This window comes from Barbus barbus (genome assembly GCF_936440315.1).
Source record: "Barbus barbus genome assembly, chromosome: 14".
NCBI classification, from domain to species: Eukaryota; Metazoa; Chordata; class Actinopteri; order Cypriniformes; family Cyprinidae; genus Barbus; species Barbus barbus.
Window position 1 is genome coordinate 19,078,417 of NC_136742.1, and position 17,256 is coordinate 19,095,672.

Here is a 17,256-nt window from a genome sequence, read left to right on the forward strand (position 1 = left end):
CAGTCTTGTGAACCATCTGTAAAAACTTGTATATACTGGGAATATTGGTCTCTAACATAGACTGAAAATGCTGATACCAGGTCAACCCAAATTGGGTTGTATTTAACTCAGTAATTTTTAGAGAGATCATGCTGAGACCGAGCTAGCTACTAGTCTTTTGCCCAGAAAGAGCAAACATACATCAAAACATAAGTTGTTTAGTTGTTAGATGCTGACTAACAGGAATTATTGGAAGTACTTGTTTTTTTCGATTGTGGTTGTACTGTATTTGTGAAATCAATAGTCTTCCTCTGGCGTCTTGTGTTAGCGCTGCATTATGTAGGATGTGGTTACAAACGGTGGGTGGCAAAGAACACTATAACTTGTTCATTTCTATTTTGCAAACGTATCAAGGAAATCATCAATCTGCATAACATGTTGCTAGACTTATACCAGTTGTTGTAATACTTAAGAAAATATATACAGATTACTCAGATTTCAAATAAATTCATTCAAATTATTTGACTAATTTCTTAGCGTAGAACAAATATATGAGAGCTGACATATGAAAATTGGTAAATTACTAAATTTTCAATTATCTTCAATTATTGTGATTAAAAATTAAGATGTAAATAGCTCAGCCCTTAAGGGGTTAACGACCAAGGGAGTTGAAAAAAACAAAAAAAAAAGACTGCACCAGATTAGAGGACAGATAGGAAACCACTATTTTTCTCTAACTGGCTCACTCTGGCTTTCTGAGAAGATCCCACACAGTCACCGAAGAGCTGCATGAATCAAAGGTAGGCTTGAGATTTATCTTTCTAGAAACAAACTTTGCAAAACGTAACCATTTCTTGTTATTGTTTATTGGACCACATGAACGTTTTTGACACTTCAACTTTCTCTCACTTCTAGCTCACGCTTATACATCAAAAATGGAGGTCACTGTAAATCCAGCCATCACATCCAACTTTTCAAGCTTCGAAAGGGATGCAAACATCACCACAAAAGACTTTGCATTCAATGAGAATGCGGACAGGGTTATCCGCTTGGCATTAATTGTTATTCTTTTTATCACCATGGTGTCTCTTGGATGCACAATGGAAATCTCAAAGATCAAGAATTATCTCATCAAACCCAAAGGGGTGGCAATTGCAGTTGGGGCTCAATATGGTATAATGCCCCTCGCAGCCTTCTGCTTTGCAAAGCTGTTTCAGTTGAGTCCTATGGAGAGCTTATCTGTGTTAATTTGTGGGTGCTGTCCAGGAGGAAACCTCTCCAACATCTTTGCTCTCGCCCTCGAGGGAGACATGAACCTCAGGTAATTCTTGAGAAAATAAATACTGTCCTATAGTAGACTATGGAGAAAATGATGAGCTTCACTTTACTGAGATTATTTGCTGCAAGAAAGTTTAGCAATCTATGGAATACCTTTAAATAATTTGAATAGCTACTGGGGCAATCAATAACAGATCACTAAAGATCAGCAAAAAAGGTGTTTTTCAGCCCAGATGTTTGCATAAGATGTTTGCATACCTTATAGCGGGTTCTCGGTGGTGCTTGGAATTTGAGTTTGATTTGTTAAAACTATATAGTATTTTTTAATTATTAAAAGAAAATGCTGTTAATTTATTTACTGTATAGTTAACACTCATTCAGTTCTTTTTTGAGAAAAGAAAAAGAAAAATAATAACAATTTATCAATGCTAAATGAATAATCTATGAATAATACATAATAATGATGTGATATGGTAATAATGTCAACTTTAATAACACTGACGACAGTCTAGATTTATTATAGTGAATCGGACCTAAACGGTCTTCTCTCTCTCTGAATATCACTGGAAAGTCCAAATCATACCAATAATTTCAGTAATTTGAGTAGGCCTACTTGAGCATATATATATATATATATATATATATATATATATATATATATATATATATATATATATATATATACAGTGTTGGGAGTAAGGCGTTACAAAAGTAATGCATTACAGTAACGTATTACTTTGTGATGTAAAGCAGTAGTGTAAGGCATTACTAATCAATTTTCAGTAATATTTTACTCGGTACATGTTCAGTAACATTTATAGTCGGGCTCCAACTTTTTTATGTCCCTAGACATCCATCAATTATTGATGAAAAAAATGGAAGCGCTAGTGGAAACAACATGAGTCCGTGCTGCGCGACTGTCAAGAGCGTGTCCTGCAGCAGCAGTGAGCCGTCAGCACAGATGAAGAGTTCTGCGTTCAAATACACGCAATAAAGCACAAGCCCCAGCAAAAGTAATTACCATGAATGTGTCCGCAGGAAATAGTAAGGATTCGCCATCTCCTCGTTAGACGCGCCTTTAGAGAGAAGTGCATCTTCACGGATAACGATTGTATTAAATAGTTTTGGTTTTTATTTATTTCGTTAAGTAGTAATTTAAAGCATTCTATAGATATATTTATCATGTCTGTGAGGCATGTATTCGCTGTCTTTCGGTTCATTTTTGTGAAGCGCTCTTGTTCAAGATAAAAGCACAACGTTTTGTTGACATTGTGAGTGCACACAAATAAAAGTAGACCCTTTACAGTTACGAATGATGTATTACTGTTACCTTAATGATCAAAAATGATGGCGTAAGTTGTTTCCATTGAAAAAAAATTGTAATTGATTGCGCTGGTGCCTCCATGTCCTGCGCTTTAGTTTCCACTCTCCACACAAACTACTGGATGCAGCGCACATTTATCTAGGTTTAACGTTTAAACATTGTTATATGCTTGAACTGTTTTAGTATATCTATAGATTTTATTTTAGGCAAGTCATGATGATTTGAGAAGGCTAAATTGATCAAACATAAGCTATGATCAGCCTGCCGGTCTGCCGCTGGCCGCTTGGTCTTAACTTTAAGAAAGAAAAAACGTATTTAATGAACAAAAAAATGCTCCAAACATTTTTTCTAAATGAACTTAATAAAAATCCGGAACGAAATATAAATACTTTGCCATTAGGGCAGGGCTCTAGTAGTACATTTTGTCATTTTAGAATGTTAAGTTTTACTTCTGTAGATATTTTGGTGAATGTAACTCAAAAGTAATACAGGAGTCATGTAACGCATTACAATTCTGAGACAGTAATATTGTAATGTAAGGAATTACTTTTAAATAACAGTAACAAGTAATCTGTAATGTATTACAGTTTGAAAGTAACTTGCACAACACTGTATATATATATATGTTAGTGCTGTTAGTGCTTAGGTTTTTGTTTACATAATATATGTGCGTTTATTATGTAGGCTATATATAAATACAAACACATGCATGTATATATTTAAGAAACATGTTATGTTTATATATTAAATATATTTATAAAAAATATAAGAATATGAATATATAAATGTATATACATGTAAATATTTTCAAAATATATACGTGTGTGTATTAGGGATGTGCATCTCCATAACTGAGGCCGATGCGATACGCATCTCGATGCATAGCCAACGATACGATACATTGAAGATACACATGAACAGCTAAGTGATACGATTCACCCCTATACGACGCAGTGCGAATATCTTTTCTATTCGATTCAACACACAGATTCGATGCAATACGATGCAATGGAAAAACTATGATCGCTTTTATTTCTTTGGTTCAGACAGACAGCAAATCATAAATTATCTTGCGTCTTCTGACTTTTAACGCCTCGAGGCCTGTTTCAGAAAACTAGTTTACCAAATAGGCCAGGCTTATTTCAGTTAGTCTGACTCACTGTCAAATGATTATTTGGTTCCATAAAGCAAATTTAACAAAGATCGACCTCAGTCACTGTGGCTACTTATGCTGGAAAGTTAATCTGGTTCAGGACAGGCTAACTGTCAGGCTAAACTGAGCTCACGGACCAATAGGAATGCAATGATATCACCACTGACTCTCTCACATACTATCATAGCCATGCAGCCTTTCTCTCTGGTTTTATAACAGCTGTACCTTTTATAGTTAGAACAGATAGCATTAGAACATTACAATCTAACATTGCTCTTAAAGCATTAACAATCACTAAATTAAAAGTTAAAATCACTAAATTAAAACTACATATGACCTGCTGTAAGAAACACGCATTAACTCATCTGAGCTTAGTAATTAGGACTGTATTAGCTTACATTTTATTTACCCATTACAATAGTCCCTTTACAGTCACTGATATCATAAAATGCATATTTGATTCAGAATTATTGCTCCGTCTCTTTAGCGCGCATGTCCACTCCTGACAGCAAAATGGATATATTTGCATGACTTTCTAACATTTACAGATGAAAAATATACTCGTGACATGTCAGTTATGCACTGAGGAAAACAAAACATCTCAAATGCATTAAACAGCACAAAAATATTCGCTGTTTGTTTGTGATGGTGGATCGATCCATGATCGACATTAAGGTCTGCTTAAGAATAAGCGTCCACAAATTAGTTAGATTGTGTGAACTTTGTCGTTTCTAATCGCTTTAGCCCCGATTGATTTGTTAGGTTATTTCAAGTCAGGTTTTGGACTTTGTATCTGTAGGTTTTGTATTTTCTCATCCCTAGTCTGTAATTATGTATATAATAACACAGTACACATACATACATACATTATGTTAACAAATACCTTTATTTTGAATGCAAATTAATCGCGAGTAATCATTTGACATCACTAATATGTGTTTGTGTGTGTATAAATATATATGGGTGATTCTTTAGATCAGGACTGTCCAAACTCGGTCCTGGAGGGCCGGTGTCCTGCAGAGATTAGCTCCAGCTTGCCTCAACACACCTGCATGGACGTTTCTAGTATGCCTAGTAAGAGCTTGATTAGCTGCTTCAGGTGTGTTTAATTAGGGTTGGAGCTAAACTCTGCAGGACACCGGCCCTCCAGGACCGAGTTTGGACAGCCCTGCTTTAGACTATGGGCACTTTTATGTTCTTTGGTCATATTTTTAAAAATACATATAATTTTGGACAAATTCCTCTTTCTTTGTCAAACTAACAGTAAATCCACCTTAAAAACTTTTTACTACCTTCCTATTATGATTTTTTCATACTTTTCAACCTCCTTATAGGTGTCAAGATCACTGTTTTCGCCTTGTCGCATACCCAGACTTTTAAATTTCAACAATGAAAATACAGTTTAAAAATATGACATATCTGGTAACTATTAATGTATCTGAATTAAGCACTAGTAAAATAATTAAAATACATTATAGTATTTAATGTGAGACCACTATCAATATTAGTTTTTTTTCATACAAAATATAGCTATCGCACAGTATTGGTGTCATTTCCACCACAACACTGTTATGTCCCTTTAAAAAGTTTGTGAAAGATTGTTTAGGTGGTTTCTATGGCAATGTTCAGTGACATCAGAGCACATGTTGGGCATGGAGGGAATTTAAATTTTCATCAACAACATATGAAGAAAAATCAAGGTAAATATTGCTTGATCAGTTAATTTATGTCATTTCCAAACATGCTGTACCTTCATGTTTGTTGTTTTAAATCTAAAACTTTTAAGTTAAATAAGAGTATTTTGCATATATAAAATACTAAGTATTAATTCAAAGCTAATCAGTGAAGATATCTTCCATTTTTTCACAAAAAACCACATAAATGTCATTTCCACCACACTGCCTCTGAAATTTATGGTTTCAAAGTACAATTGAAATGTTTAATGACTTTGTGAATTGAGTTTAATGAGTTTCAAGACTTTTTCTAATAAATATCTCTGCTGTTTCTCTATATTCACGTTAATTCATGGTCATTTCCACAACACCCTGTCATTTCCATCACCACACATTTTTAAAAAATATTTAAAAAGTTCTCATCACATTAAAAATGTATCCACAATTTATGAGATCATGCTCTACTTAATATAAAAATTAACTAATTAGCTCTTACCCAAACCAATATGAAATTTCAGAGTGTGACAGGTGTACAGTTCAGCATTTGGTCTTTAGGGCAGTTCATTTATCTCATTGACAAATGTATAATTATTGTACATTGTGGAAAAACTTGTAAAACTAGTTACAAAAATGATCTTAGATAATTCTTGAGTCGCATAAGTTATTCTATATTTAAATAACAGCTGTGTATTGAGATGTGGTGGAAATGACATTTGTTCATTGCAGGTCGGAAAAATGTAAAATATCAACAATTTCTCTTGTAATCTAAGTTTGTCCTCTTATACAGACCTTAAAACTAGACAAATTATTTAAACTTATGAGACTTTGTTACGTGAATTTTGAACAAGTTTTTTTTATTCAACTTCACAAGGCTAAAAGCCCCTAGTTGAAAAAACGCCCACATATATATATGTAGTTAGTCATATTAATACATTAAGTTACATGAGTTAAATATCCAAGTTTGTCCAGTGCTGTATCAGGGCAACATATAGTTGCACAAAGTATCTCCTTATTTTTAATTCAATCTATTTTTCTTCAGTATTTTGATGACTGCTTGTTCCACGGCACTGGGATTGGGTATGATGCCCCTCCTGCTCTACCTGTACAGCCAGGGTATCTCACACCTGGCAGAATCTGTTCCTTTCACCATCATTACTATTGCCCTGATTATGATCCTGGTGCCCGGCGGTATTGGGATCCTGATCAACTACCGAGTGCCCCAGTATTCTAAGATCATCACCCAGGTGTGTGTTAATTTATGTGCAGAGTGTGATACTGCTTTTATTCAACAGTTCAATAAACAGGAGTAAAAGTGAGGTCAACTTTACCCTTTTTCTGCAAAATATTGCAGGCAAATCCAGTCATTTCCATGTAATTAATAGTTTCGTTTGAGGGCAAACAAATTCCCCATGCAAAGTTCGCTCATGTTCTAGAAAGCTGCTTGGTTTAAAAATGAGTTCTGTTTGAGCGGTCCTTCATACACCGCCACTCTACTGACAATAGACCTGTGAAATCTTGTTAATGTGACCATGCACTCATCAATAGTGTAGTAATGTATGAATCACAGCTCTCAAGGAAGTCACTTTCAAACCAAACAACTTGGTTGGGGCGAATCCATGTGACCAAACTGAACCTGTTGCGAAATCTGCTGAACAGCAATAAAAGGGACCTCTACTTGCATGTAATTAGACACAATTTCAGTTACTCTGTTTCTATTTTTTGATCAAAGTTTTAAACAAAGCCAAAACAAAATAGTTGTGTGACTTCGACCAGTGGTGCATTTCCCAAAAGCATTGCTAGCTAACTATGATCACAAGTTCCATTGATCTCTATTGATAACAAAGGAATTTGCGACCATAGCTGCTTTTGGGAAACGCACCTCAGCATGGTAGTGGTGTTCAGTTCCTGAATGAATCAGCATCTTTGAAGAATCAGTTTATGAGTAATGATTCAGTTATACATTCATAAAGACAGCTACCTGTTTTGTTCCTGAATTCATTTGTGAAAGAATCGTTTGAACTAAGTATTTATGATTCTCTCATAAACACACTCTTTTGTAGCCATGTAGGCCTACTGGTGGAGGGTCAGTGTAAAGTACAGAAAGATTTAATAAAAAAATCCCCACCACAAACAGACCTGGAACTCAAAAACACAGGCTCACACAGAATTACCGTGATAATGAGATTCCGACTTATATTTTACAAAGAATTTATGCCCTCAAAGAACTCATAATCACAATTTGTAAAGTGGGAATTTTTTGAGAGCTCCACCTTGTCCTCTGGTAATTATGATAATTCCGCCATGTCGTGAACACTCTATTGTATCAACAATCTGGAACACTACTTTACCACTCAAATTGTTGTATTGTACAGTATAAATACTCTGGCTACATGCCATAGACAAATTATAAACAATTATAAGCTTGTTCTGCATTTATTTTCCTGTTGGTTTGTAGGTTGGGTTGGCGCTGCTGCTGATCTCAAGTGTTGTCATTGGTATACTTGCTGGTATATCTGAGGGAGGAAAAATTTTCACAGTGTTGTCCCGTCAACTTGTAGCCACTGCTGCATTGATGCCACTGACTGGATTCATATGCGGATATATATTGTCCACTCTGTTCAGCATGAATGCACCGTATGTATATCCACCGTATGAAATTGTAATGTTTCTGGCCGAGATGCAAATACGTTCTCAAGATAATCAGCCAGATTGATTTATTGTTCAGTCACAATGCAGTTTTCATTAGTATCATGCTCACTTGTGTCCTTTGGCCTCAGTTGCAGACGGACTGTTTCTATGGAGGTGGGTTGTCAGAACATTCAGCTGTGTACCACAATCCTGAAGATGGCCTTCCCTGCTGAGCACATTGGTCAGCTGTATTTCTTCCCTATCATTTATATTGTGTTCCAGATAGTCGAGGCACTCCTCTTCATAGTCCTGTTCAGATGCCATCAGAGACTGAGACCATCCCAAAAAGGTACATGAACTCTATAAATATATGTTATGAAATGCTAAAAATTGACACGCCCTCAGGCCGTCCAAGATGTAGATGAGTTGGTTTTTTTTTCTTCATTTGAACAGGTTTGGAGAAATTTAGCATTACATCACTTGCTCACTATTGGATTATCTGCAGTGAATGGGTGCCATCAAAATAAGTGTCCAAACAGCTGATAAAAACATCTCAGTAGTCCACAAGTAATCAATACACAGCTCCAATCCATCAATCAATGTCTTGTAATATGAAAAGCGATGCGTTTGTAAAAAAAAAAAAAAAACAAGAAAGAAAAATCCATCATAAAAGCGTTTTAACTTTAAATCCACAAAATCCACTGACATATTTGTTTAGAACTATTTTGGGCTGTTTTCACTTGTAAGCTGTGGTTGATCTGTGTATATTTCTGGAGAAAGCAATATTATGGATAGAGGGCTTGTATTTTAGTTGGAAGCAACTATTTGAATTTAAAAAACATCTTGACAAATTTATCACAAATACACACCTTTTTGCTTCACAAGATGTTCATTTATGGACTAGAGTCGTGTGGATTACTTGTGGATTATTGTGATAAAAAAAAAAAAATGTATGAGCTGCATGGACTCATTCTGACGGCACCCATTCATGGCAGAGGATCCATTGGTGAGCAAGTGATGTAATGATAAATTTCTCTAAATCTGTTCTCATGATTAAACAAACTCATCTACATCTTGAATGGCCTGAGAATTAGTAAATTTCAGCGAACTATTACTACAGCAGGTGAAATATTACTTTAAAATGAACCTAACAACTGAAATAAGTATTTAATTGCTATTTTTTAAATTAATTTAAAAAAAAAAATACGGTATTATAAATATTTTAAATTGTAAAAATAACTTATCTCTTTTTACACAGATACAGAAGAGTACACGGCAGTGGAAAGAGCAGCTGAAGAAACTAATGGGCCCTCTAACAGTGACATCTGAGGGACCCCATAGTGGTCCTTGAGCTCAAAATGAACTCAAAGAATTTAGGGCCAAACTACCACAGATGCTGGGGCCATGGGGAATGATGAACAAACAAGCACAACTACATGTTTTGTTGTTCCTCCTTAAAAAACATATGCATTATGTTAAAAATATTTAACTTTACTGTACAAATGTATTGTTAGAATAAAGGTATTAACTTGAAAACATGTTGAAAAATGTATTTTTATGGCTTAAAACACAATAGTTTTAAAAAAATGGACACGTTCAGTTTAAAAAATATATCACCTGTCTTAAGACTACTGAAAAAGCAGTTACTTTTGTACTGTTGTGCAAGCTCATATTAGACACTGCATTAACAAACCACTTACTGTCTTATGTGGAACACTGACTTATTATTTGAGCAATGTATGTATAATGCTATTTGATTGTACATTTAGCTTAAGGTTGTACTGTAATGTTGTCATTACTGTTTCAGATTATGTGATTTTCATTTTGGAAATGACTGACCTCAACCTGTTAGTAATTTCAGCAATTTATTCATTTTTAACAGTGCTACACAAACTTAATAAATGTTCAAAAACATTTTCATGTATAATATTTGTATCATGGTACAGAAAGGTAACACATGCATCAAAACATATCCAGACAAAACCTGATTTTTACATAAAACCGGAATACATGATAAATCAAATCAGAAATTACATTAAAATCATATCCTGTTTTGTTAAAAAAACTGCATTGCAAAAAAAGCTAAATTTACTCCTACAAACTAATGCAACATCAAAATGTGCACCCACGAGAAATTAAATACATACGAATAGGGTGTATTTGATACGGGGGTTCACAAATGTGAAAAGATCTCTTTTATCATGCAGCGTGGAGGGAACTTGGGCGATTTTTTGATTATAATTCAAGCATCCACTTTACAAACAATTCACACATACTGTATATTCATGAAGTTAAAAAATAAAGTTAGCTGGCCCAAAACAGCACAGTCTGTTTCATAAAACACTGAAAGACTTGCAAAGTATTAGAAACTTCATTTCACTTTATATTTTGAATATGAAATGGCTGTATTGGCCTTGCTTCTCATTTTGTGTGGCAGTTCTTGCACTTGAAATTCATATTCTTATCAGCCTTTCATGAAGCACTAAAAGCCTATTTCTTATCAGGATTCATTCTACGTGTTATTTATAAAACCCTAATTCAATATTTTCAACACACATCATAGAGTCGCAATAATTAAAAACAATACATATTTTTTACCATTAAAGACTCTCAACATCAATCAAACCTCACTCTGTATATAGTGATAAAAAATAACAACCACGTACCCATTTTAGACATTAACAAAAAAAAAAAAATCCCACCCAAAACAGCAGTATATTCCTGATTTAATGTGATTCTCCTGTTAAATGCCTTTAAACTAGCAACAGAGCCCGTGCTGTGAAACGCCTGGCATGTAGAGAGGCTGTCCCTCCACTTACGGGACCTAAACTGACAAAAGATGGGACAATATTGCTAACTTCATCAGCCTCTTGCAATGTTGACCACAGACGCATCTCTCAGTCAGCACACAGGGCAGTGGAGGCTAATGACGACTGTCAGCAGATGGGGAACGGGACAGTGGGAGGCGCTGTGCTGGGGGCGGCGGTGATGCGGATTCAGCACGTGGTGCTTCTTTGGGCCGCACAGGAGAAGCACTGGCCGAACGGGACCGACTTCTGGAGCGGTTATGTGATTTGGGGCTGTGGGAATGGGAGCGGCTACGAGAACGTGACGTGGAGCGCCCTCGGGAACGAGAACGGGATGAGCTATTTGAACGAGACCGAGTTCTGGATCTATAGGACAAGAGAAAATCAATCATCAAACTTTTAGGGTCAATACAATATTTTATGTTTTTGAAAGACATCTCTTGCTCACCAACGATGCATTTATTTGATAAAAAATACAATAAAAACTGTAACATTGAGAAATATTACGATTTAACAATTAACAATATAAAACGTTCTATTTTATTATAGTTTAAAATTTATTCTTGTGATGCAAAGCTGAATTACATCAGTCTTCAGTGTCACATGATCCTTTAGAAATCATTTTATACTGATTTGTTGCTCAGGAAACAGTAGAAAATTCAAAAGAACAATTTATATGTGGCATCCTTTGTAACATTATAAATGTTTACTGTTACTTCTGATCAATGTAATGCATCCTTGGTGGAAAAAAAAGCAACAACAAAAAATTACTGACATTTCTGAAACATTTCTTTGTATATTATACTTATGTCTACTTATTTATACAAATAAAGGAAACATTTATGATATTTTATACGCATTTACTTGTATATTACATACTTGTTTATATATTTTATACAGTATTATATATTACATTTGTCATTAATAATACATGTAAAACTAATAAATGTTAAATATTAACAGACAGCTAAAAACAAAAATAACTCACTTTTTCCTGGTCGCCTCAACAAGTTTGATTTTCCTTCCATTGATCTCCTTCCCAGACAACTTCTCCATGGCATTTTTTAGATCACTATGAGAAGCAAACTCAACCACACTGTAGAAAGATAAAAGTATTACACAAAACAGCAAAAAAGCTGTACAGTAGTGATCCAGATTCATGCAAAAACAGTTCTGCAGGAAGAGTAACACGAAAGAACATAGCCAGCTCACCCCTCATTAAGCTTTGGCCGATGGGCATCTGCAAAAGTAACCTCTCCAGCTTGCCTCATGAAATCCTTTAAATCCTACACACAGTACACCAGAATTTTGACTTAGCCAAGCAACTTAGGTGATCGTTTTTACACGTTTTATGAAGAATCAAAGTAACTGAACTATGAAAGTTGGGGTCCGAGAATCTCTCAGCTCATGCACAAGCCTGGATCATATTCAGTATGCTCCATACAAACATGAAGAAAATTTCGGCACATGCATATCAACAAAAAGTATAGGGTCTGTGTAGGGATTAGTAATAAGACAGAAAAGACCTGCAAAAAGCAAAAACCAAGCCAACACCTTTGAATCACGTGTTGCGGAGGAGTGAATCGGCCATATTTCACGCTCTAATAAAATCTCTATTCAAAGCATTGTGAGGCCAACCCTGGCCTCTAAACGTGGTGTAAACACAAAGACTTCAGTGTCTTATCAGCCAAAATGAATGAGCGCTGGAATGAAAAGAGGTGGCTGGCGTATCAATAAAAGATACTTTTGGCTTGCAATGCTGTAACATTCCCGGACTCCCAAACTACAAGACTAGCAGAGGAAATATGTGGAGCAGCTCATAAAAAAGGGCCCCACATTTGATAAAATTTACATTTACATGGCAGATGCATTCTTACCAAAACACAAGTGTATACAGTCTAGTAGAGCTTCCCTCCATCGATCGTACCCTATTTGTGCCGTCCCTCAAGGGCACTGAGCGTGAACAGCGAGGAAGAGATTATAGACTAATACCTGAGAACGGCTGGGGCCATAACCTGGAGATTTTATCCTCAGGACCACCAGAGAGCAGGGTGGGTGAGTATACCGATCGAAGCCTCTCAAATTACCGAACCCCTCGATTGACTGCGTATGCTCTGTTTCTCTTTTTCTTTCGCTCTCTTTCTGCACCGCTCTCTCGCTTTCACTCTCTGTGTCTCTCTCTTTCAGCACGGCACCGTCACAAACTGCGCTTTGTAGCGGCAGCCGCTGCGTCTAGAGTGAGAGGGCATCACTCACAGAGAGCTCTCATGCGATCGGCGGAGGTCAACTAGGCGTGGGGCACAATGGGAGTGGCTTAAGCAGAGAGAGGGGCCCTGTAGGGGTTAACTCCACCATTAGCGAGCTCTTCCATACGACACAACAGTCAGGCTGGCAAATAGAGGGGTGAACAATTGGTTAAAACAGAGGCAAAGTGACTTAACCTTACCGTTTCCTCTTCTCTAGCACTAATGGAGTATTTATTATATTATGACCTTGAATTTGAAATTAATCTCAGAATGACAATTTTTGCCATTGATTTACATTTCATTGGATAGTTAAAGCTATTCAATTAACATAACTACATATTCTATTCATGTAAGAAGGAAATCCTTATTTTTTGTCATTTGCAGTGACTGACTCACCAAAACTTGACAGGAAATCATTGAACACTCACCTGCCAGCTGACTCTCGATGACAAATTCTCCACAATGAGGCGATTCTCTGTGCGCATTGGTGGAGGATTCCTGACAAGTGAAACACTTCGAGTTATTGACTTATTTCTAATGCAGAAAATAAGAATACACTGAACATACTATGTTTACACAACCCTACCTGTGTAAACTATTGTTTAAAGGTGCCATAGAATGCATTGATACAATATTTTCAATTGTTTTCTGATATTTACATAGAAGGTATGTGGCGGCTTAGGTAAGGGCAAAAATTCTCCAGAAACGTTTTTTCATGTCCATTTACAACCCTATGATTTCTCCCTAGAATGAAGCGGCCTGTTATTGGCTTATGTGGAAGGGTCATGAATAATAAATGTTGAGCTCTGCTTTGATTGGCTGTTTCACAGTGCGGCTCATTTCAGTAGCAAACACAGCAGGAAAATATATATTTCAATACTTTCTCACGCAGTTGTATCGTTGGGTAATTATACTGTAAATAAAATGCGGGCATCAGGGAGCCGCTATTAATATGAGGGGCACTGAAACTGCTTTCGAATGCATGATCGCTTTTTAGTTTCACTTTCACGATCACATGTCCTCCGTTTATACTATGGAAAGGCAGTAATTACCACACATTTTACAAGATCAGATGCTTGTCAGTGGCTCTCAGGATGTGTAAATCATTCACCATCATACGCAGTCATCTCGCCTTACTGTTTATGTGGTAAGTGAAATCTTATGTACTGTAACAGGCTACCGCTAGCAATGAGCTAACCGTGTCCCTTTAGTGGCTCGCGTTATTTTATAAGAACGCGTTATTTGCTTTCCGTGCCTTTCTGAATACAGACACCAACCCATCCCTGCACTTGATCTGATCTGCCATTTTCACTGTTGTCCTCGCCTGTTTCTTCACAATACCTGTAGAACTTCTGATGGTTTGGCTGTGCAGGTTCAGCTAGCGGCTGGCCTAGAACATGGGCGGGTATATGCAAATGTTGGGGGCGTACATATTAGTGATCCCGACTGTAACGTCACAGTTAGTGTTATGTTCTGATTTGCCTATTTTTCAGTGGTCTTTTGCATTCACAAGAGAGGAGGAGGAAACAATGGTGTTTGAGGCTCATGGTATGTCATTTCCATGAAAAGAACTGTTATTATTCAACTATGCCAAGGTAAAGACAGTTTTCCATTCTATGGCACCTTTAAACGTTTTGGGGTCAGCAAGATTCTTATGCTCGCCAAGACTGTAAAAATACAGTAAAAGCTGTAATATTGTGATATTTTATTACAATTGTGAAAAACTGCTTTTAATTTGAATATATTTTAAAATATTATTTATTCCTGTAATTGCAAAGCTGCATTGTCAGGATCATTATCACATGATTCTTCAGAAATCATTTTAATATGCGGATTTGGTGCTCAAGAAACATTTGTTTGTAAAACATTTGCGCTGCTTAATATTTTTGCGGAAACCCTGATACATTTATTTTCTAGGACCTTTTGATAAATAAAAATAAAAAACAAATATTGAAATATACATTTTTAAAAACAATTTAAAAGTATTACTGCCAGTTTTGATCCATTTAATGCATCCTTGCTGACTACAGCTATTCAATTCTTACAAAAAAAATTAAAATCTAACTGGACCCAACTTTTGAACATTCAACAAAGATTGACGCCTACCTCCGGCTGTCCTGGGAGCCACGAGCATACCGACCAGGAAAACGTCCTCCACCGCCACCACCTCGGCCACCACCGCCTCGGCCCCCACGCAGACGGACACGGGCATGTTCAATGGTCACCCTGCAATCAAAATATCCCTCATACATGTGTCTGCCTCTGCTAAGTCTCAATTCTCTCCAAGGCTTCATCTTTTCCTCTCCCTAAGCGTTCATAGGGAGATTTTCCTTACCCTTGTTATTTTTGGTCTGTTCACTGTGGCAATTAAAGCCGTTTTGAAACAATATCAATTGAGAAAAGCAATATACAAATAGAAACTGATTAAATATACCTCTCATTGCAGAGCTCTTTCCCATCAAGCTCATAAACAGCATCTTCTGCATCTCTCGGATCATCAAATTCCTTGCAAGAAACAATTAAAGATTTGCATGTGAATATTATATACCGCAGAGGTTTAGTGATGTGTTGCCATTCTTGATCTCTACTTTATTTATCCTAATTACTTTTTTACTTAAATTTACTTATTTAAATATTCCAAAAATTACATTTTGTTCAAATCTGCTTAGTTTACTGTTGCAATTTCATGATATTATATACACTATAGTTCAAATTTTTCATTTCCATACATCATTATACTCTGAAATAATTACGATTTCGACAAAAATTTATAATAGAAATGTTTCTTGAGCAACAAATCTTTATATTATAATGATTTCAGGATTATGTGTCACTGAAGTAGTAGTGGCTGCTGAAAATTCAGCTATGCCACAGGAATAAATTACGGTTTAAAAGTATATAAAAACATATTTTAAATATTAAAAATGTCAATACTACTAACATTATACTATGTAAAAGAGAGCTGTCTACCACCATAGGTGAACCAACGCTGTAAAACAACGTTGTCTATGTAGGCAGCTCAGTAGGCTTTGTTACGCAGCCCATATGCTATTATTATATTAATTGCGGCTAAAGCACTGACATACATAGAGCATGTTTTTACAATGTAGTTAAATTGTCCAGAAAAGGCTAAACGTACTACAAATCCGAAGCCTCTTTTCAGGTCAATGTCCCTTATTTTTCCATAACCCTTGAAGAACCGCTCGACGTCCTTCTCTCGAGCAGAGGGGTTTAATCGACCGATGAAAATACGACAACCGCTCATCCTCCTTAAAACAAACGCAAACAAGTTAAAACAACCATAATATAACGATACTGTCATTCTGCAAGCGTCAAACACCTAACATTACGCATTTCTGCAACAATAATGGCTCGAGGCCACAACCCACATCCAGAGAGCGCACATTAACTGCGGAATCGCTGCTCAAAATACAGTCGTTTAAACAATGCATCGCTTATATAAGCGGAATTTAAGCAAGCGTGAAGAAGCACGGTCTCAGGTTAGTTATATACATCGACTCTACCTGATGTTTCTTTGAATGCGTCGTGTCTGTGCGAACAGCCTCGCGCACAAAATGGAGTCAGTGTTGAGCTGCGCGCGACGCTCGGCGCTGTTCTAACATCAGTTCAGAACACTGCACCACTGACTGATGCACTAATGACTGATGCACTCTGAATACGATTACTCAATCATTTAAATCATTAAGTAACTACGTATTGAGGGAATGGTGGAGAGCGTAAGGTTGTATGGTAAAATGATTTACTTTAGAGAGGCAAAACATTTGATTTGTAGTATCAGTGTTTATTTTTTTTTTAATTTTATTTTCATCTGATTGTCTATATTTATTCCGGCCATAAAGTACTTTATTTAGATGAAACGGCGAGTATATACTGCAACGAACCAGTTCACAAAATCAATCTGAATGATTAATGAATCATCCGAGCATCACTGAACGCATATTTCCGTCAAACTCACAAAAATGAATACTAAATAACCTTCTGGACTGGTTATAATAGTTTACTACTATTCTAAATCCATTATGACTGCAATATATCGTAATCACATAATGAGGTAATTTAATTAGCTGCATCGTTCTTTTGAATCGGCTCTTTGAAAGAACTGTTCAAAAGAACCGAAACGCGGAAATGAGTCGGAGTTCTCATACCA

At 36.2% G+C, this 17,256-nt stretch overlaps 2 protein-coding genes across 3 annotated transcripts; one reads left to right on the top strand and one right to left on the bottom strand.

The window, feature by feature from the left end:
• Nucleotides 1–672: 672 nt before the first annotated feature.
• Nucleotides 673–9,942, top strand: LOC306879999 (hepatic sodium/bile acid cotransporter-like). Its single transcript, XM_079433255.1, has 6 exons — nucleotides 673–779; nucleotides 895–1,300; nucleotides 6,447–6,651; nucleotides 7,863–8,041; nucleotides 8,185–8,384; nucleotides 9,294–9,942. The coding sequence occupies exons 2-6, from the start codon at nucleotides 915–917 to the stop codon at nucleotides 9,362–9,364; spliced, it is 1,041 nt and encodes a 346-aa protein (XP_079289381.1). The 5' UTR covers nucleotides 673–779; nucleotides 895–914; the 3' UTR covers nucleotides 9,365–9,942.
• On the bottom strand, nucleotides 9,886–16,725 carry LOC306880000 (serine/arginine-rich splicing factor 5-like). Of its 2 annotated transcripts, none has more exons than XM_079433257.1 (8): nucleotides 16,613–16,725; nucleotides 16,228–16,357; nucleotides 15,523–15,593; nucleotides 15,195–15,314; nucleotides 13,517–13,586; nucleotides 12,055–12,128; nucleotides 11,831–11,938; nucleotides 9,886–11,208 (listed from the first exon to the last, which is right to left on the bottom strand). In XM_079433257.1, the coding sequence occupies exons 2-8, from the start codon at nucleotides 16,351–16,353 to the stop codon at nucleotides 10,959–10,961; spliced, it is 819 nt and encodes a 272-aa protein (XP_079289383.1). In that variant the 5' UTR covers nucleotides 16,354–16,357; nucleotides 16,613–16,725; the 3' UTR covers nucleotides 9,886–10,958. The 2 variants fall into 2 exon arrangements, with proteins under 2 accessions (XP_079289383.1, XP_079289382.1); XM_079433256.1 differs by lacking the exon at nucleotides 16,613–16,725 and adding an exon at nucleotides 16,478–16,610.
• Between the last annotated feature and the right edge of the window lie 531 nt (nucleotides 16,726–17,256).